Consider the following 26,037-nt stretch of genomic DNA (forward strand, 5'->3'; position numbering starts at 1 on the left):
TTTATTCATTTATATTGGTGTTGTAGTAGGGCACCTGCTCTGTAGGCTTTACAGCCTGTGTGAAGACACCAAGACCTTCACTCTGATGATTTCACTTTCAGCAGCACTTTCACTTTTTTCTGTCTGGACATGTTCAGTGAACTTACAGACTTTCATCTTGTACTCCAGAGTAATGCTGGACAAATTCATCTTCATTTCAACATGATAATTTGACAGTCAAAGTCTAGGGTACGGTGTAAACCACTTTTGCTGAAGTACATCCATACCTGCAGATGCAGAATTTATGTCAGAGTACTGATGATGCTTCTAATTTGCAAACTTTTCAGCTCATGAAAGACAGCATTTACTGACTCAGAGGTTTTACTAGTTACTATTTATTTATCACTTCATTTATCCCAGAAGCTTTCCCTATTAGCTACATTGTTTTGATTGGCTACTTGAAACAGGAGAGAAAACAGAAAAACCTGCCTTTAATTCTGATGAACGTGTCAAAATGGTGCTTGTCAATGATATATTTCAACTTCTGTTGCCTCTAAAATATCATGTGCTGCATGTCTTTTCTGAAAAGTGAACGTGGAACAGAATGAAAATACAAAAAATCTTTCTTTGTGAAGTGTCAGCCAAGTAGATGACAGGGAAAAAACAAGGCAGAACAGGCGAAGTTGTCAACCCAGAGACACAGATGCTGTATGATTGTCACATTTTCAATCACGCTACAGTACCTGAGCTCTGCAACATCTACTGTGTGATTCTCCAGGTTCAGAGGGGGTGAGAAATGGGATGTCAGGGATGAAAAAATGAGGGTAGAAGGAGAAGAGATATGAGAAATAATGGAAACTATGAAAAGAATAGAGCAATGGGAGAGTTGTGAAGAGAATGTGAGGAAAGAGGAAAAACAGGAAAGCGGAAGGTAGAAGGCAGAAAATGGGGGCAAAGGATTGGGAAATGGTTACAAGAGGATCATAAGAAGGAAAGAAGAGTAGAAAGAAGAGAGAGCACAAGATAATACAAAATAGAATTACTGTGGGATAGTTTCCTGTTACAGACGCTTTCAGATATGACCCCAGCCCAACATATTCAAATACATGCAATAAGATTATGGGTCAAGATTGGAGGAAGAACATGCAGATAATGGAGGCACTGGGATTAATAATGAGATTAGGGAAGTGACAGGGTTGTGGATTGGGGGTGGGATTACGGCTGCCAGTCCGACATTAACAAACACAATTCCCAACAGCCAGTGAGTGAGCAAAACAAAGCCGCCTTAAGAGGATTGAAGGGCTTGGCCATTGTGACTAAAACTGTCTCAGATTGTCTTGCACTCAGAGAATTAGGATGACATTGTTGAAATGGAAATACAGGCATGGGTGTTTTCTTGGTCACTAAAGTCATGCGCATTCATGCACACCAGCGTAAATTCTGGATATGTATTAACACAGCAAAGGTTTAAAGTCCCTGAAAACTTGACTTCAAATCCTTCATTATCTATTACTTCAAAGTATTCTTCTGCCACATTAAATAGCCATGACTAAACAAGTAACATTCAAATTGAAAGGAGGGGAAAACAAATAGCTAAATGGATGCTGGATACAGACATGGATGCACTATGGGCTCTTCGTAGATGACCCTCATTAACTCTCTGATTTACAGACGTGTGTCATAATTCATGTAGCATCATAATGAATGAACCATGAACACTCTCCTGTACCTCAGACTGACATTGTCTTTTCATAGTTACTATTTGCCACTTCCTCCTGCACCGTGTCTATGATCCTTTACTCTTATGTCTTGACACTGTATATATTTTGTATTTGCATCTTACAGGTCCACCAGTTGTTTGGTTTGGTTATTTATTATCACTACGGTTAACCCAAATGATCGGCTCGTCATCAAGCTCAGCAGTGACCTGATAATGAGCTACTCATTTGAATCAGTTGTGTTGGAGCAGGAAACATCTGAAACATGCAGGGCGGGGGGGCTGAGGACCAGAATTTAGAAACACTGAGTTAACCTGTGTACATTTTTTGGCATAGTGTATATTTTTGGGTGTGCACCTCACCATTAACCTGCTTACTTGTATGATCATTACTTTAAACTTATTTACATTGGCTTTGTGTATGTAGTTTGGATTTGCACCTTCCTGTTGACCAGTGTCTATTTTCGTCACATACAGTTAACCTGTCAACATTTCAGACATTGTGTACATTTGGTTCACACTCTTTCCTACTTTGTACTGCAACTCCCACATAGCAGTTTCTCCCAGGATGAATGAAGTTCTTATCTCATGTATCAAGAGTTTCAACAGTCAAAAACTCAGCTAATCTGCTTCATCAATGATGAAGTGGCCTGGCAACAAAAGCAAACAATATCCCAACTGTCACCAGATTAAGATTCAAATTTTGCTAAATCCTGATTGATGCAGAAAAGTAAGTGACATCACGATTTCCACTTAAAAAAAGTTACACACAGGAAATTAACCAGATGGGAGGCAGATGTAGCCATCGCTTTGTTCCATCTGTGATTTGAGCACTTCCTACATTATTCAATGACTCGGTACATTACTCTGTGTCTGGATTCAAATCATGCATATGAACAGTGCTGGGTAAGTTGATTGACAGCATGTCATCAGTTACACATTACTTACTGAAAAGCCTTTACGTAACTTTACTAGTTACTCAACAGCAAAAATAATTATTTATATTACTTCTTACATGAAATCATTAAAGCCAAGAGAACTTTGAACAAAACCAGGTGACTCCTGAGTGGAAGTTTACCTTTGGCTAATGTAGCCAATGAGCAGTTCTCCTCTTGTGGTGGAGGATAATCAAGCTAACATCAGTCTGTCCACTGAACCCAGACCAGACCAGGCCATCATGGTATTACACCACTGAAAAAGTACTTAAGTTACTATAACGTGTCAGTAAGTGGTGTGTTACATTCCAACACTGCCTACTAAGTGCTGAGGTCTCTGGACAGCTGGTTTAGCGACTGCTTGTGAATAACGCAAGTAATGTTAATAACATACTAGCTTAAAGGTAATAAGCAAAGCATCAGAGCACTGACATTTTTCTGTTCAATAAGTAACCTAATATAATGCTGTGTGTTTACTTGTACATCGTGTGTGTGTGCGTGTGTGTGTGTGTGTGTGTGCGTGCGTGCGTGCGTGCGTGCGTGCGTGCGTGCGTGTGTGTACGCGTGCGCACATTCATCTGTTCTCTTTCAATCCTGGTAGAGAGAATAGCAGTAGCAGGAACATTAAGACAACAAATGAAGTCTTGGATGAGAAATGAACTGTGTACAGAACACCAATTAGATGTGTGTGTCAATGCATGCACACCATTGTTTTGTGGGTTTGCAGGATCCACAGGGCTAAAACTTAAGAATCAGTGTGAATAGTCATTAGGAGAAGAGGAACTGCCGTGGAGAAATACTCTGAGCTATGTGTTTGTGTGTATAATCAGGAGCAAGGCTGTTTGTGCAGTTTGTATATTTCATAATTGCTGACAACAGGTAAATTGAGAGAGGGGAGTTTTCATTTGGCAGAAATTATGCAAGGCTTTCAGATTGACATACAGCTACTTAACAGGAAAGGATGAAGGAGGTGATATGGAGAAAGAGATAAATGGGAGAAAATGATTCGGCATATGTGTAGAAGGTACCTTGAAGGTAAAATCCACCTCCACACACATCCAAAAGCTTAAACAACAGCTATTCATTTGTTAATTGTATTGATTTATTGATTTATTTGAGTTAATTATGCTTCTTGGTATATTTTTATTATCCATTTGGACTTCTGATTGCAGAAGGAATAATTAGATATGTCCTGTGTGGTACAGAAAATTGTTCAGTGATCTTATTATTTATTTTTATTTTTCATGGTGCTGTCTGTTGAGGATACTTCTTTTTACTTCTGGGCTCTACAGAATATCTGACAATAAACAAAAACCTTTGAGAAAGCCAGTAAAGGCTGAGACAGGGGCACAAAGGTTACCACTCATCCTGGAAATAAACAGTGTACCGATTTTCCACTCAGGCTATTTATCAGAGCTCCCCAGCATGGATAATACTGCCATCTGAAAGGGCTAATTTATGGTCAGTATCATATTACTGATGAATAGAGTGCTCTCTGTTATGTAGTGGAAATGCTGTGGACACACTCCCAACTCATGTCTCAGGGCAGCACATGCGAATTTGATGACATTACAACTGAAGTGGCCGAAACTCAGAATAATGTAAATTATATTATCTTTCAAATGTACAGTAAATATTAATTACTGCTGGCTGATAAATGTGGTAGTTTTTATTAGATGCACAGTATAGACTTGCTTTTTTCTAACCTTGTTTTAAATGGTTCAATAAATTGGTTAGCATGTTTGTTTCCATTGCTAAAGTTTATATTCTTGCCAGCTTGTTGTGCCTTCAACCATTTAAGATTTATGATTTAACTCTGGCGAGAAGCAGTGGTTTCAGATGTATGCTGACCATTGTTGAGAGAGGTGGATGATCATGAATGGAAAGCTGGGGTCAAAACAATGAATGGGAGCCCAACTTACTTCACTAGAATGGTCTCTTCACACACAATGCTGCATTGTTATTGTAAAATGGACCATAAATTGACATGAAATGCTTAACTTTTGAAGAGGCATCACACAGTGAGTGTGATCAGCCTGTTAAAGACTCTACTTAATATTACAAGTAAAGGGGCGAAAGTACGGTGTGACTGTCTGTTTGAATGGTACATGCAGGTATGTAAAGTTCAGCCTAGATTTGTCATTAGGCAAAATTGTAGCAACTATTTGTATTATTGGTCTTCAGCCTCTTCAGTTGTTGGTGTTTGGGCAGCTGTGGTTAATAGTCATAGTAAAAAAGGAATTCAGGTTATAAATTGATGCTAATGACACACTTAATTTACGTAGCACTTGACCGACATCGAACAGAAAGGGCTTTCCAAATAAAATGCAATGACAGAATACTTCAAAGATGGACATAGACATAGACATAGTTATAACAGTAGTGACATTAAAACATCTAAAGGTTATGTGAATACACTCTTTTAAATCAGACTTCCACAGAGAGGAGCATATTAACATGTGCAGCGATCCCTGTCGTTCAGTTGGAACCCTGTTTGTTACTTATTTGTAATCACTTATTGTCCCATTACCGTGACAGGATGAGTCAGGATCTAACCATCAAACTGTTCTGAATGAAATAGCTGTCCTCAGGATTAGCCCTGAGCTCTATCAAATCTATCAGGACATTATTTTGCTGGAAGTAAAACTCAAGAGTTATATGTATTTCTCTAAGTGTTTGCAGTAGTGGCATACTGTGTGCATAAAAATGTGCACACAGTATGCCACTACTGGACACAACCTCTCGATTCATTATTGTAAACAACAAATTTTGACAGCAGACAGTTAGCAACACCTCCCAGAGTTTGAACTTATTACTTACAGTGCAGTAAAGCCCCAACAGATTTGATAGAGCTCAGTGCTCATCTGGTGCATCAAACAACCCTATAACTTAAACTATAACAGGGACAAGGCCTATAAAATTATTTCTTAATATATATTTTTTAATAATTTATTTATTGCACTGTAGTTTTACCATTGCTAATGTTTCGACTGACAGGACAATCAGCTTTACCCTCAATTTACGATTGTTGTTGTTTTTTACACTTACACTTTACATTCAACCCAACTGGATGCAAGTCTGTACTTTTGACATTTCAGAAGGTTTTTTTTTTTTTTTTTAGCTTTGTGTCCAACATCTGTTTGTTTGAAAATCTGGATGAATGGGCGCACGGTCAAAAAAGTGTGTTTGCAATATAGGAAACATGATAGAGCAAGTGGGGAAAGACTGACAGACAAAAAGGATTTTGTATTCAGAACCCCAAGGATGAGGAGGTGAGAGGTCAAATTTTGACAGAAAGCGACAGGACAAATTAGCACATGGATGCGTGGAAATACAGAGTGAAGTTTCCTAGTGATGTAGTGATTCTCCCTGTGGTTTTGCCACTAATGAGAACATCTGCCTCAGTGAAACAGACGGAGTGAGAGAGAAAAAGCCGAAGGGCAAGGCTGTCTGAGAGAAGAAAACAACTAGACTTAGAGAGACTGCAGAAAAAATAGTTCAAAGACCAAACTACAGTAAATGGTTTGGGCGGGGGCAATTGCACACACACACAAAAAAAAACAAAGAATGCAAAAAAAACCCCTCAAAGTAATCTATTTCATTCATGAATGTAAGTAATTTTGCCTCCTGATTTCCTCTTCTCCGCAGGTGCCAATGCCCAGCTCAGTTCGAGGGGCCTGAGTGCCAGCAGAACAAGCACAGTTTCCATGGCAATGGCTATGCCTGGTTTCCTCCCATAATGCCTTGTTTTGAGAGCCACATATCACTGGAGTTCATCACTGATGTGGCTGATGGACTGTTGCTGTACAGTGGCCCCTTAGCCCAGCTGCAGGCCTGGGACCACGAGGACTTCATGGCCATAGGTAGGAACATTGCAAGCTTAACAACATGTCCCATCTGGCTCTTATTCAAATTTCTTCACTGTTTCAGAACTGTAACTGATTCTAGAGAAGAAATTACTTTTACTTTGCATGTAATTGATTTGTACATTTGTGCAGAAGCTCTCTGTGAGTAAAGAGGACGGAGACTTCAGAGACACAATGTTTCCTTCAACTGTATCTCCTCAGTCTGCAACAGTGCATAGATTACATATCTTTGTAGCCTTTTAGCATTATCTCAGACTACACTAGTTTCATTTCAACAAAAACTAAGAATGATGTGACTTCATGCTGTGTTCTAAGATTTAAAAAAAAAAAAAAAAAAAAAAAAAAAAAAGTTTAAAAAGCTGTGTTGCCTAAGGGGATATTGACTTAAATCAGATCCAGGTTTGTTGCCAAGTAAGTTTTCGCAAACAGGGAATTTGGCAACTATTTTTCAGTACATAAAAGTAAGTAGTCAGAGAAAGTCAAAAGTCAAGAAACAAATATATAATGGAAAAATGCACATAGAAAAGGGCAGATTACTTTTTAAAAAACTATATCTGTTTTTAAAATGAATGAACTGTGCAGTTTTTGTGAAAAAATGACTAGGAAATGAGCAAAAGAATATGTGCAATGTACAAAGACAATAACCCTAAAGATGTTAATGTAGTTCATTTTGAGATGTAGACACTGACACACTGTCTGGCCTTATTGATGAGTCTAGCTGCAGATGGAGAGAAAGTGTTCTTCTGGTGTGCGTTTTGTTTTTTTTTAGGAATATCTCAAAAAGATCTTGTCCTGGATGGGAAGGGCCAGCCACAATCTTAGCAGAGGTCCTGTAGGGAATGTCAGATTAAAGTAGATCACCTTCTTGGCATATGATACCGACTTTTGCAGACTGAACTTCTTGCTGAAGGAGGTATTGCTGCAGGGATTTCTTGGTGACAGAGTTCACCGAGTTCCCATTTGAGGTCGTGGGTGATGATGGTGGAGTGCTGACCATCACACAGGGAAGACAGTTCTCATGATTCCACCAGAAGCACAGCATCACGTTTCAGAAGCATTTCATTAGTGGCTCCCCACCCTGCTGTGCGGAGAACATGTGCCTAGTCTATTTTTGCTGAAAGCCAAGCTGCACAGAGCAGATCAAGCTAGGTAGGAAGTCAGATGCAGGAACGGCATAGAGAATCTGGTCCATTTTCAAAATAAAACATCCCATGCAGACTCCCAATCATGTATAAACAACAAACAAAATTAAAACAGACAAAAAGAAGAAACCATTGAACAACAAAACCTACTTACAAATGGTAGAATCACAAACATCAAGGAGAAATGACCAAATCAACAAAATCTGAGCAATTCAACAAAATTAGGCAGTGATTGGTAGATATGAAGCCGTATGGAGGACAGAACAAAACACAGCTGTAGCATCTGAACACACAATCAACACAATGTTGCAACTGTAGTCACTAAAAGTAATCAATAGTTTGTTGAAACATCCAGTTTCTGCAAAAGTGGTAGTGGTTTACCAAAAAAGCACACTTCTCATGCAATTGTTTGAAAAAAAAAAGTTCTTAAAATCAGTTTGGACTACAGTGTCAAGGTCTGGTTACACCAGTGTTTAAAATAGCAAAGTTGTGGTCTAGCATAAACACATTTCAATGGAAACCCCAATGAAATTCAACGTAAATTAACTTGGACACGTTAACTTGCCCATGGTTAATTTCACCATTGACCTATAGCAAGCAGTCTTGACAGTGCTGACCTTTGAGGGAAAAGAGAGCTGGAGAGTTAAAAATTGAGGAAGCTGTAATAGCTTATTAGCTTCAACCTTATCCAACCTAGATTGGCAGACTATAAACTGCTTCACAAAAGCAAAATAGTTTGCAGACAGTTGAGACACAGGAGTTCACAGTAGACCCTCATCTTTCGAATTAACTATGTGAACTCCAAGTTAGGAAGTTTGCAAACTGTCATGCCTGTTAGCTCAGAGAGCCTTTTTTTCTTAATCAATAAATTTTTTTATTTAATTAAATGATGTACCACTGCGATACAGACAACAAAATGCCAGGGGGAGTAAATGGGCCAGTAAAAAGCAAATAGAAGGAATCTCAGGAAGTTATTGTGACTCCACAAAATAGGACACAGGCGGTCGATTGTACACATTCATCTTTTATGTTTAGTTTTTTCTTTTTTCAATAACCTTGGTGAACTCATTGTACAGTCATTGAGCATGGTATCGGGACAATAACTTTATGTCTTGTTGAGAGAGTAAATCCTGTTGCTGTTTGCAATATTTTTAGCTTGGAGAGCTCCTTTCCCTCCACAATAACCCTTTCTTCAATGAAGTGATGTACAATCCCAACAACAAAATGCCATGGTAGGTTAACAGCACAGAACAGGGAAAATAGAAAGATGTTTGTGACTGACTAGCATTAGTATGTTTCTTGGCCAGCTAGTGTGTAAGCATTAGCTAACCAGCAACAACAGTTCACCAACTATCCCTGTGACTTTAGTCACCACCAAGCCTGACCTAAATATTTCTGCAAAAATGGTTGTTTGGCTGTACCACTTTCTGATGAAACGAAAAACATGAACCCTACCCGACAACTATAAAAGGATATGCCAACTTAACGCAAATTATATACTGCGCTTAGTCATTAGGTAAACGGAGATGTATAGTGCAAGTACATATACAAACTGGAGAAATACACCTTCCAAATTCCTCTTTTAATTTACCCTGAAGCCTCAGGATTGTTAGAGGACAAGAATAGAAATGCATTTTGGGTTTAATTCTGTGTGCGTATTAACATTCCATGAGGATTAGGCAGTGACAGTCACTCTTACACAGCTGCACACACACTCGATGATTTTGATTTTTTTTTTGCGAGTGAGACATATAGCAGCATCAGTACAACTTTTTTTGAAACATATAACCTACCCACCCCACCCCCCCAACCCCTGGCAGCATCCCTCCCTGCCTCCCTCCCTCCCGGGTCAACCCTGGACCAGTCAAACATCATCAAGTGTCAACAGTACATTGTAGTGAGTGGTGTTCCTCTGTTCACAGCCCAAGAAGCTTATCCTTTATCTGCGCAGCCACGCCTAACCACGTCTCCAATGTGGAGGCTTTGGCATTATTAATCTGTGCAGTAGACAACTCAAGTAATACTATATTGTGAAAATAAAACAACCATTTTCTAGTACTGAGATCATGAGGGGGTAGCCATCTTTGCACTAGAAGGTTTTTGGCAGCTATGAGGCTGCTCAGCAACAGTTTGCGCTGTTTCTCACTTATATGCATTTGAGAATCATCATTAAGGAGAAGTAAAATTGGATTGCAAAAAAATTGGACACCCGGCCCCAAAATGCCTGAACAGAGGGACATTCCCACATCATGTGTCTGTAACATCCTATTGCATTGAGTTGGCACATAGTACAGTTTGGACTTGGTACCAGTTTCATGCAAAACCTAGTGACAGGTGTATAATAGAGTCTGTGATACACTTTAAAGCGAATAAGTTGGTTATTTGGATTCTTAGAGGCAAGAAAGGTGTTCTCCCACACATTGTTCCAGAAAATGTTGTCATCTTTCAGATCAAAGTCCCTCTGCCATGCTCTGGGCATCGATAGACTCTCTTGTTGTGCAGATAGTTTGGAGTAGACTTTCGATACAAAGCCCCTGCAGGGAAGGAAGTTTATCCAATTTATCAGAGGGTGCGTGGGAAGCTTAGCCCTCAGTGGCACACCATGTGCTTTAAGTGCTGACCTTATTTGCAAATAATAAAAAAAGTCCTGTAGATCAAAGCAGTCCTTCAAATCCTGGTAGCTAAGCATGCCCTTGTCATCATATATACGTCCCCAATAACATTAATACCTTTCAAAGACCATGGTTTAAAGTCCAGTAGCTTATTTCCAATCTGTACATTCATGTTGTGCCATAGAGGGGCCTCATTGTGCCACTTCAAGTCCCTCTCAACGATCCTGAAATTTCTAATTGTGCTGGCAATAATGGGGCCACAGTGCAACATACAGTGTTTATCTATTTTGCCAGAAAATGAAATGTCCTCCAATCATCTAGGGTGAACTAGGTTGTTCTCTAAAGATTTCCATGAGACACATGAGCGACCGTCGAGCCAAGCCATGACAGGACGTAGCTGGAAGGATTGGTGGTACACTTTGAAATTTGGGAGGGCGAGCCTGCCCTGATCTTTGGGTCTCTGCAGCTCAGAGAGCTTAAGTTTTGGATGGCCATTATTCCAAATATATCCATGTAACAGTTAATCAATTTTAGCCCAGTAGTCTGGAGAGGGAGAGAGCAGAGTCATCATACTCAGAAATTAACGCCAGGCAAAATATTCTTTTTAATTACAGATATAAGTGTCTGTAACGAGGCAGGTAGCCTGGTCCAGTTTGCAAGATCATATTCAACTTCCTTAAGAATTTTTTCATAGTTGCTCTTCACTATGCCCAAGTATGTGATTTGAGTTATTAAGGGAATCAGGCTTGATATTTTGGCTTTCTTGGCAGCTTCATTTAGCAACATCAGAGCTGATTTTGTCCAACTGATCTTAAATCCTGACTACTGTTTAAAATCCTCGAAAGCCACCAATAAAGATTTAACAGAGTTTTCTATGTCTGTCATATATATGAGGATGTCATCCGCAAAGGCCAATAGGGTATGAGATGTCTGTCTGATTCGGAAAGGGGACATGACTGAATTTTACCTAAGGTGCTGTGCAAACGGTTTGAGAGAAAGAATGAACAGGCTCGGAGAGAGGTCGCAGTACAGCCCACAAATATTGCCACTCGACCCTGTCCTACTGCTCACTGTGATACATACATCTGAAAATATGTGTAAGCTGAGCTACGACAGGTTTACATCTCTAGCTCTTAGGGGAAAATAGATCTTTTCTTTTGTTGCTGTAGTAATATTGTTCTAGTTTGAAGACAATAAAGCTCATTGAACTGAGGGCGGCAGGCAGGAATTATAGACAGATGGAAACCAAGAACACAATGTCTTGTACGTCTCAGTATATTTAGTGTTTTAATCTGAGAGACTAACGCCTCCTTGTCTTCTTTGCTATTTCTTCCCTTGGATTGGTCTTCTCTCTTGGGAAAGTTGCTGTTGTTCCTTTACTGAAAAAGTAATATGTGTGGGAGGTGAGGTCTGCCTGGAGAGCCGGGTGTGTGTGTGTGTGTGTGTGTGTGTGTGTGTGTGTGTGTGTGTGTGTGTGTGTGTGTGTGTGTGTGTGTGTGTGTGTGTGTGTGTATGCATGCATGCATGTGTGTTGTAAACAGATTTGCTATGTAAATCCTGAATAATTTCTTCATCTGTGGTTGGTGTCAGACTTACTGGATCCTAAAAAGTTAAAGGGTTTGCAGAGTTCAGGCTGATTTGTCACTGCACAGAGTGTAATTAGAGTTAGGCTGTACATATTTAGAGGTCTAATTAACTTGTTTCAAGGTTTACCTACTGTGTGTGACAAACCCATCACCAAGCCTAGAACTTAATATAACTGCATTAAACTATTTATATGCATGTAAGTTCATGCATGTAGCAGATTGCGTAATATAAAACAATTTGTTGAGGGCCTTTTCCCATGTTTCTCTATGGAAACTGTATGTAGACATGGTCAGGATGATCTGTTGAAGTTCATAATAATGAGGATGAAAGATGGCATAGTTGGGAGCATCTCTGATGCACAATACGTTGAACTTTGACGTGGACTGGTTACAACAGCACCCCTGTCAGGAAACTGAGGTTACAATTCACACGGGCTCACCAAAACTGAACAGTAGAAAACTGGAAAAACATTGCCTGGTCTGATGAGTCCAGGCAACAACATGCAGAGTCTAGAGTCAGAATTTGGTGTAAACAGCATGAAAGCATGGATCCATCCTGCCTTATATCAGCAGTTCAGGCTGGTGCTGGTGTAATGGTGAGAGGCATATTTTCTTGGCACCCTTTGGGCCCCTTAGTACCAATTGAGCATTGTATAAACACCATAGCCTCCCTGAGCATTGTTGCTGACCATGTTCATTCCTATATGACCACAGTGTATCCATCTTCTAATGGCTTCTTCCAGCAGGATAACACACCATTTCACAGATTTCAGATAATCTCGAACTGGTTTCTTGAACATGACACTGAGTTCACTAGACTCAAATGGCCTCCACAGCCACCAAATCTCAGTCCAGTAGAGCATCTTTGGGATGTGGTGGAACAGGAAACTGCGGAATATTTCTAGCACCTTGTTGAAGCGATGCCATGAATTGTGACTGTTCTGAAGGCAAAAGGGGGTCCAACCCAGTCCCAGCAAGGTGTACTATATAGTATGTGTATTCCAGGTTCCCATCAACTACAGAAAACTACCCATGACAGCTAATTAATTAATTAATTAATTAAGACCCAGAGACTAATCAGTACTCATTTGTGGTAGGTCCAAGTTAAATTCAACCATAATGGATGTCCTTTAAAAACATAATTTTGCATCAATAAGTTTTGCTGTTCACTTTTATTTTATCTTTCAAATGAGTTTGAAGGTTTGTTTACAACCATTGTACAACAACTAATGATAACTCTTTCATGGTTAATGGTTCCTTGAGGCAAGGCAAAGCAGCTTTTAGAGTGCTTTTTCTTGACTGTTAAGTGTAATCCACCCAGCCACACACACAGCAAAGGATTTTTTTTGCTTGGACACCAAATAGACAAAGCTATCTGATAAACAAATATTATTAAAAACCTAGTCACCAGTTGCAGTCCTGGATGAACCTCCATCATATCTGAAATGAACAGCACTGAATGGCCAATATCTCATTTTTAATAAAATGGATAATATTAACACCATATATTGCGGTGGCGCACAATACTACAAATGGTGTATCCTGCTAATCATACAAAGCACAGACATGTTTTTTTAAAGCATATTAGATATGAGGGTGACGAAAGGGATTTAAGTATCGACTAGTACAGATGATCAAATAAAGTGACAGAGCAGAATGCAAAAAAGCATATCAATGGGGTCCCGCTGTTTATTTTAAGGCTGTTAAGTTGCCTTTAAGTTTCCCTGACAAGAATCTGACCATGTTTTTTAGATTCAGAAAAACAACATTTTTTTGTTGAAATAGGATTATTGCGACACAAGGGATTAAAAAATGTGTTTTATCACCAACCTAAGAACAGAGCTTTAAGGCATCCACTGTTCACGCTGATGCTTAATGAGCCGTATTGGATTTATACGTAAATACAAGAGGAATCAAGACGATCAGACAAAATGGGGCGATTCCCTCCCAAATCAAACACGTCATGAACTGAATGTTGAAGGTCTTATCCTGACATGAATGTATCATAAGTACAAGAGCTGCGCTGGAAATGATGAGGGGGAACACACTGTTCATGTGCCACAACTTCAAGTTGAAAGTGTCGTTTGAAAAGGTTATTACAATAATAGGATCAGAATACACAGGGGGTTGGAGAGAAAGAGAGGTGAAATAAAAGAGAGATGAAATGTAGATTTGAAGGAACAGAGGCAAGAGGAGTGGATAAAAAGGAATGTCAGGTGGCTGCAAAGGAGACTGTTCTACAATCTGAACTGCTTTTGCTTTATGAAAGTCAAGTGGCACATGAGAAGCCACTAATACCTCCAGAATTATCATTTTGACCAAATTTTGTGTGTGTGTGTGTGTGTGTGTGTGTGTGTGTGTGTGTGTGTGTGTGTGTGTGTGTGTGTGTGTGTGTGTGTGTGTGTGTGTATGTGTGAGAGAGAGAGAGAGAGAGAGAGAGAGAAGTGAGATGGAGCAACAAAGAGCTGTATGAGCCAAAGGTAAGGCAGGAAGAAAAAATGTGGAGGAGAGAAGGAAATGGAAAAGTCAAGAGACATTGTTCACCTTGTTATTAAGCCTTGTTAAGTGATGCTGCCCATTGAGCCTGATCATATTCCCACTACTTCACACACACATTTGCACACACAGGCCTTCAGCTTCTTATTGAGATGCTGGTTAGCTTTTCTAAAGCCGCCCACTCATCTGCCCTTTTATCCTGCCGAAGGGCAGCTGTACCAAGCCAGCCCTGCTGTGTATGCCAGAAAAGGTGTAAAGCACTCAGTCACACATAAACACACACCGGGAACATAGCTTTGCACTGCACCTAATCTTTGGCTGCTGGGGGAGAAGAGATTACATGGTTGTAACACACAGCTGGTGTAGTTTGTGTGTGTGTATGTGTAAAGGGCATAATAATACCCAAACTTAAGCTTACCTCTTGTGTTCTAGGTAAGATCAGAACATTGGATGTTCCCTTAAATCCATTTACTTTCACCAGCATGTACATGTTTATTAATTTGGGAAGCCTTAAATTTGCCGGAGCTCAGGACAATCATCTTGGTTAACAGTTCAGGCTCAGTTTGCTCCAAGCTAAGCTCTTGTGACATGCAATGGAGCTCATCCAAACTCCCGGCATAAAAGAGCAGCAGTTCAAAGAACAATATTTAGTTTCTCTGAACAATACTCTATAGATATTTTATTCATTAGTTTCAAGTAACCTTTCAGAATAGGTTTTAGTGTTTTTGCCTATGACACAAACACCACAAATGTACCCGCCTAACTGAGCTGCCTCTGTGTACAAACACTTGTGATAATTATCTGGACTATTTTCAGGCTTTTGGTAAATGAGTTATTTTCACTCTTACATACAAAGGCTGCAGAAAAAAAGAGTATAGCAGAATGCAAATATGCAGCCAATGCTTGAAGCAAACTGTATTTGCATTCTAATTTACCTGAGCATTATCATTAGTTTGGCTGGAAACCATTATAAACTACCCGCACTTTAGAATAACTAATAGGCATTTATAACTAATAACAACGCCAGCACACACTTAAAATTTCTAATGAATATTCAGTTGTTTGTATAAAGCTGCTTCCTCACCCTAAGGCTTACAGCAGTGATATCAAATACATGAACAGTTGTCAGTAAGTAGCCAGAGGTGAGTTTTCATTATGTGTCTGCATGGCTGCAAAGCTGGAAGGACACAACAGAGATCCCTGCCATTGACATGTGGCTTGTGTCCAGCTTGTGTCAAAAATGATTTATTTGAGCAAAAATTTAATATGCACCACTTTCTCTGGGTATATTTATGTTTCCAGTGAGCACTTCCTCTGGCTTCCTTTTTCACATTACATTTTTGACAAGTCTGGCACTGTCCTAGCTGTCCCACCAGCTGTCTGACGAGCATTTATTTTGACATTGTCACGACGACCTGTCACCACCTTTGGGGGTGTTTCCCAGTGGTGATCTGATCTGCAATACACTTAAAGTGCGTATTTACTCTATACCTCTATTACAGTCAGTAAAAATTATTGTGTGGAAGAAAGATTTTATCACATTCCAGTCACATCTGATTTGTTATGCTTTCATGTGATAAATACAAGTAAGAACATTTGAGTTGTTTTCTGTTCTATGACACTGTGGATATATGGAGGGAGTATGGCAGTCAAAAGAAATACAATCAAAACTACAAGTTAAATCCACAGCAGCACATATCAGTTCTGCTTAAGAACAGCAGTGTATGCATCTGTGCATCCATGATCAGTATAACCTTTTTTTTTTAAATGATTAAACCTGGTAAGTTCCGCTTTGATCACAAATCTCTTTTTCAAGGGAGCCTTCACCAAGATAGCAGCTTTACACTGTTTCAAGCAGCATACATATGAACATTTAAAAAAAAAAAAAAAAAACTATTGTCTCGGAATCATAAGCCTAAAAAGACAGACAGGACAGAGGTTCCAACTAAAAAAGCGATTACAAGTTCCAGTTGAATTTGCCACCAAACCATACTACATTTGGAGATACCCCAGTTGGGATCAGCCTACCTGACTGCAGATCCTTAGAGACAGACAGTAAGAGGGTTTCATTTGAGCACAAACAATTGTTTATTCGAGATATACTCACAAAGATAAGGTGGGAGCAGGCCAGGGATGGATTTATAAATAAATGTGTTCCAGTGAGTGAGTCTACACGAAGCAATGAAGACCACTGAACTCTCATATAGGGTGCAATAGTGAGTGAGGACTTTACAGGGTTGTACATGCATGTAGAGCAGGCCACCATAGTAAAACACTTGCCTACAAAAACATGATGTTTTCGCTCTTCCTATATGGCACGAGATGGAAAACCTCACATGTTAAAAACTGATTTTTCTGACAAATCTTTGGCTCTGTAGTTCTGTTGGCTTTTTAGTCAATCGACTATGTCCATTGAACACTGCATGTTTAAATCCTAAAACCATTGTACATTCTTATGGCCAGTAGTTGATACCTTCAACTTGTGCTTATTACTTATGCTTACATGCTTATTTACTTATATAAAGATGGGAAACTGCTGAAAACAGTCTTTGTCCAATGATAGACTGGACTAGTTCTTCGTGTTTTCAGCGATTTCCTGGAGTCTTGTTTTCACTTTAAGGTTGCCAGGCAACCAGGAAACTGCCAAGAGACCCTCAAAAAATAATTGTGTCTGGCTAACATATCGTCCAGCACAAAAAATCCCCCATAAAGCTACAATTTGTTGGTTTACTGCCTTGCTTTTTGTACGGGTTACAGCATATTAATTAGTGAGAAAAGAGATGTTGGTGGGTGTATTCTGTTACCTTTTGAGTATTTATTTAGAGTATTAAGTATTTCTGCCCAGTGAAATTAACTGACTGCTGGCAGAAGTTTCATATTTATGGTGTAGACATGGGAGTGCTATCAATCAAAATTATTTACCAAACCATTTCTTCTGTGATATCCGCTGTATTTTGCATCTCAATGTGCGGTCCAAGTGTTTTTCAGTTTTATCAGTACTCCTGGTACCACACACAATGGAACTGGCTGACTTAGCATCATGACTACCTGGCCAGATCAGGGAATGCAACACTGTGACCTCGACTGTATTAGTGAGATTAATTGTCAGGGTAATGATTTATGTCCAGTGAGATCAACAATAAATGTCAAACGTGGCTGAAAGCTTGAGACCAGCTCTAAGGTGCGAGAGCAGATGTACAAGACAATCTCTCTCTCTCTCTCTCTCTCTCTCTCTCTCACAAACACAAACACACACAAACACAAACACACACACACACACACACACACACACACACACACACACACACACACACACACACACACACACACTAATATGCACGGATGCAGGACTACCAGCCAGAGGCTAGTGCTTGTCCAATCAATAGACAAATTAACAAGACAAATTGAATTTGTGTAATTACAAACACCCTGCAGAATGGAAAAAGTTTGCCGGCAGGGGGTTATATAAGGGTTGGCGGAAGCATGTCTTTGCTTTTTTACTCTTCCCTTGAGCAAAAAAGAACATACAGTACAGCATACTTATCACCTTGTGTCTTTGGATATTTGTTCATATGGTGCCACAGTCAGTAAAAGTGAGTGATGAAATAAAGACCATAAATGGAAGAACAGGGATCTAGCAAGCAGCAGCACACATAAACACACAGATTCACTTTGCCATTACGCTCAGTTTTCACAGACCTGTTTTGTAGCAGTACCCTCCAGCTTAGCAGTGCAGCGGCTTTCAAATAGGAACTGCCGCTGGATGCAGAGATCCAATATGCGTCAGCTGCAGGGCTGGCTAGCTAGCTGGCAGATCGTTTATACAAGAAGCTTTGCACTCTTCACTTGCTGCATCGCCTGCTGATTTGTACACAGGCTGACTCCTGTGGGCATTAGTGTATACATGTATGTGACTGCTTGTGTGTGGGTGATGAGTGGGTGTATGTGTGTAAAATTGTGATTTTTAATGCTGTTTATGCAGTCCATATGCTCGCGGTTTGACTCCTGTGTATCCTCAGGCTCAGAAGAGAAGGACATTTTTCATATTTAAGAGCCCCCAACTCTGTGGGAGTTCAAGCTCTCTGTACACACAAAGCATACACATTTACTCTCTCTCTCTCTCTCTCTCTCTTTCTGTCTCTTGTCTATCTCAGAGTAGGAGGTAATGAATTACGTATGAGTAGCAGAATAGAAGCCTGGTTGTGTGAATGAGACTTTTAAGAGCAAAGTCTTGTCCTAACCCCACTGCACCCACAGCATTTAAAAGGCCCCTATGATGATATTCCCATTTGGCCTGCCAGCTCAACACACTTCCAGCTACCCTTTCCAGCAAACACACTTTTTTTTTTCTTTATCCATTTCTGTCTGAATGTCTCTGTGTAGCTCTTTCACTCAGCTCAGTTCCATTTCACTTTACTAAAGCAATTAAAGAAAAGTTCAACAGTTATTATGCTAGCCATAGGGACAATAATTAGCATTTTTATGTGACTATAAGGCTGTATGATTTCCATACCAGAGTGTTTGTTTGTGCCCAAGAGATTTATATTTTATTTCTACATGTGTCCAGCAGGCAGCAAAGTTCTGTTAATCATGAGCGTATTCCTATGTTGTTATGGCATAGTTGAAATGAGAAATGTGCTGTTTTGGCTGGGCATGGACCACCCTGACATTTCTCTGCCAATACAGATTCCAATAGCTGAACTCACAATGTGTGCCTAATGAGCACTGCTATGACATCAAAAAGTGCTTTTAGGAAAACTAAGCACAGTAGACCTTTGGTAACCTTTGGTAAAATTCACCTTCGCCATACAGTTGCCACAAATGGGGAAATCAACTACACAGACCAAAACTGATTTGTTGCACCAGGTTTTAAACATGTTTATTTCTGCTGTAAAGTTGAGCATTTTAATATGGGGGTCTGTGGTGATCAGAGCTCTCATTCTATGGCATAGAGGCTTATAAGCTGAAACAACCTCTGGCTACTTGTTAGATGGAGAAATTCATTGTTGCTTTTAGTGTCTTCCTGGTTCTCCTTCACAAGTTCTTTTTTAATATTTGTTTAGTAGTAATACAACTATGGCGTGTGTCCCATTGATTTACCGTGGTTGAAGGGGTTAACAGTAATATTGATTACTGATATTTATTTGATTGTAACTACACACGATCTGTCTGTCCCACTTTTCATAGTTTCTGGATAACACAAAGACAGCACTTGGTAAAAGTCTGTGGCAGTTTCCCTGCAGATTTTGGGAGTCATTGATGAATAATTTAGGTTTCTAATATTCTTTGATGGAAACAAAGATCCTTTAACTTAAACAGCTTTTAATTGCAGTAATCTGTTCATTTCATTCGCAAAAATAACTCAAAAATCAATTGAAGAGCTCTCAGACTGCATAGACCCCCACCAAGGCCAATAGTCCACTCTTCTATGATATGCAAATCTGCAATCACAACCGCTTTATATGTCTGGATATATTTCCAAAAACTACTCAAATTATGTCAAAATATAGTTGTGTCTTGCTGAAACCTTATTATCTCAGCTGTGCTTCATCATGTATTTCTAAACTGGAAATATTTCACATACTTAACATACATATGGACAAATATCAGAATAACTGAAATGACTGAAATAACATCAATACGGCAGCTTGCCATCAAAAAGGCTCGAAAAACATTTTGTTCATTACGAAGAAATTACTTCACAGCCATATTATTGCTTGTTGTAAAGTTCAAATATTCCATTATACGTACATATTCACATGACCAAAGTCGCACCTAAGTCACAATTGTACCACTTCTCCCATGAAAACGCTGTCCCCCGACTGCTCCATAATGACTGCTTTCTCTATGAGGTTTGAGCGTGCGTGTCTGTCCCAGAGGATTACTGTTACCTGTTAGGGTTGGGTAATATGTAGTGCTGTCAATCGATTAAAATATTTAATCGTGATTAATCTCATGAATGTCGTAGGTAACTCGCGATTAATCGCAAATTAATCACACATTTTTATCTATTCTAAATGTCCCATTAATTATCATTTTAATACTGTTATCAACATGGAAAAGTGGATAGGCTTGCTTTGTGCAAATGTTTTTTAAATGAAAACAACATGTAGTGTTATGTTACACACTAACATTCTCACTTTGAGCAGTCATTCACATTTGAATGAATCACATCTCACACAATTTAACACTGTCAATAAACAGATGACAAAAAAATAAATACTTGGTTACAAAAAAGCCCCTTCAACAGCCCTTTCTAAGGGATCAAAACAGGGTGATCCAAGATTAAGTTACAAAGTGCACATCATTGTAAACTAGGACTCAGGCATTAGTGCAGTTAAACCATGGCTTAAACTTTCCTTTCTTAAGTTTCCTTTGAACATAACAGCATCCATATGCCTCTGTCGAAAGCCATCCATTGTTGTCTGGTTTTGACAAGGAGGCGGCAGAGAATTCGCATTCGCCGTGTGTTTGGCCATCAAGTGGTATTTCAGACGTGCTGCGGTGATAATTCAGTTCACACTGCCAATACACACAGATAACTTTGGTCTTGTCAGTCGACCCATCTGGCAACTTCTTGAAACTAAACTTTCCATTCAAAATCTTGTTCGCATCCATTTCGGGGTTTCGCGCTTGACATCCACACAAACCGGTAGCCTACTTAGCCTTTACAGCTAGCAAGCAAAAAGACCAAACACGTGTGGGGCGTGCCTATTGTTTTGTTTCCGATTTACAACCGGATCCTGTAGTTTTTGTAACTTTACTAATAGTGGCCACAGCTTATAAAACACTACAAGTTCACTAGGTCACACAGAGCGTTAATCTCACGATAGAAAAAATGATGCCGTTAAAATTGATTTGCATTAACGTGTTAATAACGCGATATTTATGACAGCACTAGTAATATGTTAAAATTTTCAACAGCCACTGTCAGCCCGACAACAACCAACTACCAATATATCCCCACAGGTGTGTGTGTGTGTGTGTGTGTGTGTGTGTGTGTGTGTGTGTGTGTGTGTGTGTGTGTGTGTGTGTGTGTGTGTGTGTGTGTGAGAATAGCAACAAAATGAAATGAATAACAAAATACAGTCACTAAATGTGCAATATTCGTTCACCTCTTTTCCTTATTCAACTCCTTCTGAATGGACAGAAAAAAAAATTCTAATAAAACTCACCAAAACCATCTTTGTTTGTTGCATTGTTCCAACAATCACCAACTGGGGTTTGGTCAAAATAAATTCTTAATTCACCGAGTTTGATATGAAAATGTTCTGGCTCTACATGCTGCCTCTCTGCCATTGCTTCTGGCGCTCACATTCGTTCTTCAGTGCTACTGGGATTACTCTGTGAATGGGAGTCTGTCACTGAGCAGCCAAGGCCAAATGCTCTATCTTGCAGTGTTAACAAAAGTGAAAAATAATTTGTGTATCCTCTCTGTGATTCAGATCCACTACCACTTCTTCCCTGGCCCATGCTACACCCTTCTACCCTTCACGAAAATTGTGAAAGTAGTTTTTTCATAATACCGGTGACACAGAAACCAACAAACATACTGAAAACATGGCCTTCTTGACAGAGGTAATCCAGAGTCAACAAAGAAAGATTTTCATTTCTTTGATGAAGATAGAGGATTTCAGCATGTCTTCAACTTAGATTTTTTCTTTCTTTGCTTCCTCCATCTGCTTTCTGTTTGCTCTCTCCCTGATCCATCATCATGTTCTTCTCTAGTTATCACCTTCTGTTTCTCCATTTAGTTTTTTTCTGTGTTGTTCATTTATCATTTATTTCCCTCACTGTCCATCATCCCACCTGTCATCTGCCATCTCGCAACTTGGCCTTCTTCCCAGCATTGTACTCACACTCACACTTGTAATCTTTGCTCTTTAAATCGCACTCTTGTTTCTCTTCCCCTACCTTGACTTTTCCATTTCCTTCTCTCCTCCACATCCTTTTTTCTTCCTGCCTTACCTTTGGCTCATACAGCTCTTTGTTGCTCCATCTCACTTCTCTCTTTCTCTCTCTCTCTCTCTCTCTCTCTCTCTCTCTCTCTCTCTCTCTCTCTCTCTTTCTCTTCTTGCTGCTTCACTTCACCCCCAAGTTTCTCCTTTGAGACCGCTGAAGACTGTCTTCATCTCTTGGGAAAATGTCACTTCAGTCTTGACAAGAGGGCTCCTTTGGCGAGTCAGCCGATCGGTTGGTCAATCTACCTTTTAACTGGTTTTGGCCATTTGTCTGTTTGAGTTTGAGTGTGTATTGCAGAAATGCACATTGTTAGGCTTATGCAGGTGTGCTTTGTGACTTTGAATGCACTGCCAACTTAGATGTATGTGGCTTCCCCAGTACGGGTGTAAAGGGAGGCTTGGTGCCTATAGTGTTAGCACACATTGGGGTTCAAGAACAAAAGAAATTCCCTTGGGCATGGGGAGAAGGCTGACTGAAGAAAGGAAAGTGAATGACTGAGATGTCTGAGATGAAGAAAAAGGCAAGGTGAGGGGTCCCAGGCAGGTGGGTAAATGAGAGAAAGGAGTGAATAAGGTTACAGAGATGAGGGGGAAATGAGGTTGAACCTAAAGACAACAATGTATTAAACAACGAAGGAAGGCTTTGAATTGAATTGAAGTTTTCTTTTTGGTCAATTGTCTGGCGTCAGCCAATATATTAAAATTAATTGGATCGTTCCTGAAGTGCAGCAGCAACTCATCTTGCAGCTGGAGTGAGTTAAATCAGCTTGCACTTAATTGAAGGAAAGTTGAGAGGAAATGAGAGGCTAACAACAAACTTGCACTCACTGTGGCTCGCAAAATGACATTGCCAGGGCCTTGATTTTCTTTTTCTTTGATATACCTTAATGTGAGGCAGCATAATGAAGTATGGGCCACTCATCACAAAGGCACATCTCAGCCTTAGCAAGGCAAGTAGAAAAGAGCAGCATCTCATATGCCAAAACCTAATTTTCATCGAGCTCAAGGTGAAGATGCAGTAAGATGCATAACATGACATCATTTGAGAAGGTGATGATAAAGTTATTGCACACAAACATGAAGAATCAATTCACATCATAAGTAAACCTGATAGAAACAAAGTGGCTTCACAAAGGCACAGTGAAATATGAAATGTCAGTAGAAGGTGTTTGTGAATTCTTTGAAAGCAGCACAATGTAAAAATGTCAGTTACGGTGGAAAAGTTAATGAAAGAGTGAAGCAAGGCACAAGGTAAAAGAGAGAGACAGGAGATGAAAGAGAGCTGATAGACAGACTGACATTGCAAGAGATGCAGCAAGAGAGATGACGAAAGCTCACCTGAAGTCAGACGCGTAGAGGGTTGAGAAGTAAGAAGGGAATTTGATTCTTGTCAGCCTCTTTTGAATTCCAACTTCCACTGACTCAAGCATAAGGACAAATGTCATAGTGCAGAAGTCAACGAAATTCATGCTAGAGTTTTGTCTCACTATTAATTATAATTCTAGCATACAGTATACTGTAACCATCAGAGAAGTGCCAAACTCAAAGTCCTCAAAATGAAACGTGAACAAATTTTTCAGTAGAAACAGAATCCCTAATTCAGGCAGTGAGTGTGTGGGAGTATAGCTTTAGGGTGGCAGCAGGGAAAGTCAGGAACAATGAGCTATTGGACATGTACTGTGATGGCCTATTATTATTTCTTAATTGAACAGAGCCAATAGAGACATTCCACAATCTTGACACAAGCTGTAATTTCTAAAGAGCATAATTATAACATTTTTTGTGGAGTCTCTGCAGTCACATTTGTAATTTTTCCCACGTTTGCTGTTTTGAATGTAAGTGCATCACTGTATTTGGCTCAGTCTCTGCCATAAGATTTATTTTGGTCCTTGCTGCCAAAGGTCCAGAATGTGGACCACTGTAAGGGTGAACAGTACCTAATGCAATGATCAGCTGCATGAAGACATGTTGGGAAAGACTTCAGTCCACTAAAATGATGGATTGCATGAGCCATTGCAACTTCTGACAGAATTTCCATTGGCAATAATATCAAGAAAAATAAAAGCACACTGTTTCATCTTTTGACTTCATAAAAGTAGCCCCAGGAGAACATATCATAATGCCCTCTGTGGAAACCATGAGATGACTGAGAATCAGTCAGTAAATGGACACAAGAGAGTCCAGAAATGAACGCAAGTTTTGTTTCTCAGTCTCTAAATATAAATGTCTGTAGCATGAAGTAAGAAGTCACTGCAGCCACCACAGTAACAGAAGCAGAAGCATGAAGATGCTTAGTGTTCAGTGTTGTGTCTGCATGAACTTTTGAAGTTCAGCATGCATGATGATGGATTGCCAACTCTGGATGTAGACATGCATTCCCATAATTCCTTACACATGGTGGCGAGCACACAAACAGCCTTAGCCACATCATTAACTTTTAATTTCCCATTTGAGTAAGTCAGAAAATAGAATGCAATAACTTTTGTCTGATGTTTGTCGTCTTCCAAGAGATGTGAAGAAAAAACTACACCATGACAGGCACTGTGTAATAATCTTCATTAAAGCTAATGTACAGAGACAATATTAAAAGTTTATCATGTTATGTACCACAGTGTCGGTATGCACTCTAAGCTATGACACTTTATACACTACACTACTAGCTACAACAGTTTCAATGCTGCTTCAGAGTACCAGCATCAAATATTGGCTGTCAATAGTTCAAACCAAACTACTGATTGCACCTCTCAAAATTCAGCATTTGTTCAAACCTAATGATTTCAAGAAAATGTCACCCCTCATCAGTCCTCCCTGTCTCTTTCTCTTTCTTCATCCAGAGCTAATAGACGGGACCCCCACCTTGAAAATCAACCATGGCTCTGGCACAGTGGTGCTACAGTTGCCAGGCAACGTGAACGTGGCAGACAGGCGGTGGCATCGGCTGGATGTCCGCAGCAACAGCAAGGTGGGACACTTCACCTATTTAACATCAGCCCCCAAATACTGAGCAAAAAAGCTCCCAGAATAGTCACACTGAGCTGTACTGGCAGATCTTTCAAGATGTCAAGATTCTTTCATTTTCATTGTTGTCTTCATCGCTAAGAACTGTTTTTCTCCATTAAACTCATTTATTTTTAAATAGATGTAAGATGGCTAGCAAGTGAAACACATAGTTTATATGAACAACTTAATTTGTCCTTTTTACACTCATATTAGCTAGGACAAGGAAAGAAAAAGGGTGTGACCTTTCAGGTTTGCTGCTGATTTTTATGAGCTCTCATTGAGCAGAGTGCATGTGCTTTTCAGCTGAGCTGCAGTTTGAAATGCCCAAATACTTTGTGTCCTTTGAGTTTGCACAGTCACTTTTAATCAAATATCACCTGTAACATAGAAGAGTGCTAAATGTGTTTGTTAATGAGGCAAAAAAGCCAATTGACCAATAACACAATGTAATTGTGGTGCCAAGCTGCACCTGTGTTGGCATAACAAGACAGCAGCTTCACACTTACTGAACATCCACCCACACCTCTGTCTTCAGTTTGACATCAACTCATGCAGCCTGCAGGTGGTTAAAATTGAATCTGGCCTTTGTGGCTACATTTGTAGGAGAAAATTGTGTGTTCCATACAACTTGAATCTTTCTTGATACAGTCTAGATACATCATTATGCGTAGCGAAAACTGAATCCAGTCAGGATGTGACAAGAGATGTCCAGCCCCAGATAAGACAACTCAGCTTTAGTCATG

At 39.7% G+C, this 26,037-nt stretch overlaps 1 protein-coding gene across 1 annotated transcript in view; it reads left to right on the top strand.

The window, feature by feature from the left end:
- The window catches only part of LOC139329523 (neural-cadherin), a 325,949-nt gene that overhangs the window by 236,694 nt on the left and 63,218 nt on the right, over nucleotides 1-26,037 (top strand). The window contains exons 27-28 of the mRNA XM_070959899.1: nucleotides 6,280-6,494; nucleotides 25,129-25,256. Coding sequence (XP_070816000.1) covers nucleotides 6,280-6,494; nucleotides 25,129-25,256 — 343 coding nt within the window. The remainder of the gene's footprint in view (nucleotides 1-6,279; nucleotides 6,495-25,128; nucleotides 25,257-26,037) is intronic.

The sequence above is a fragment of the Chaetodon trifascialis genome, chromosome 1, assembly GCF_039877785.1.
Source record: "Chaetodon trifascialis isolate fChaTrf1 chromosome 1, fChaTrf1.hap1, whole genome shotgun sequence".
Lineage (NCBI taxonomy): Eukaryota > Metazoa > Chordata > Actinopteri > Chaetodontiformes > Chaetodontidae > Chaetodon > Chaetodon trifascialis.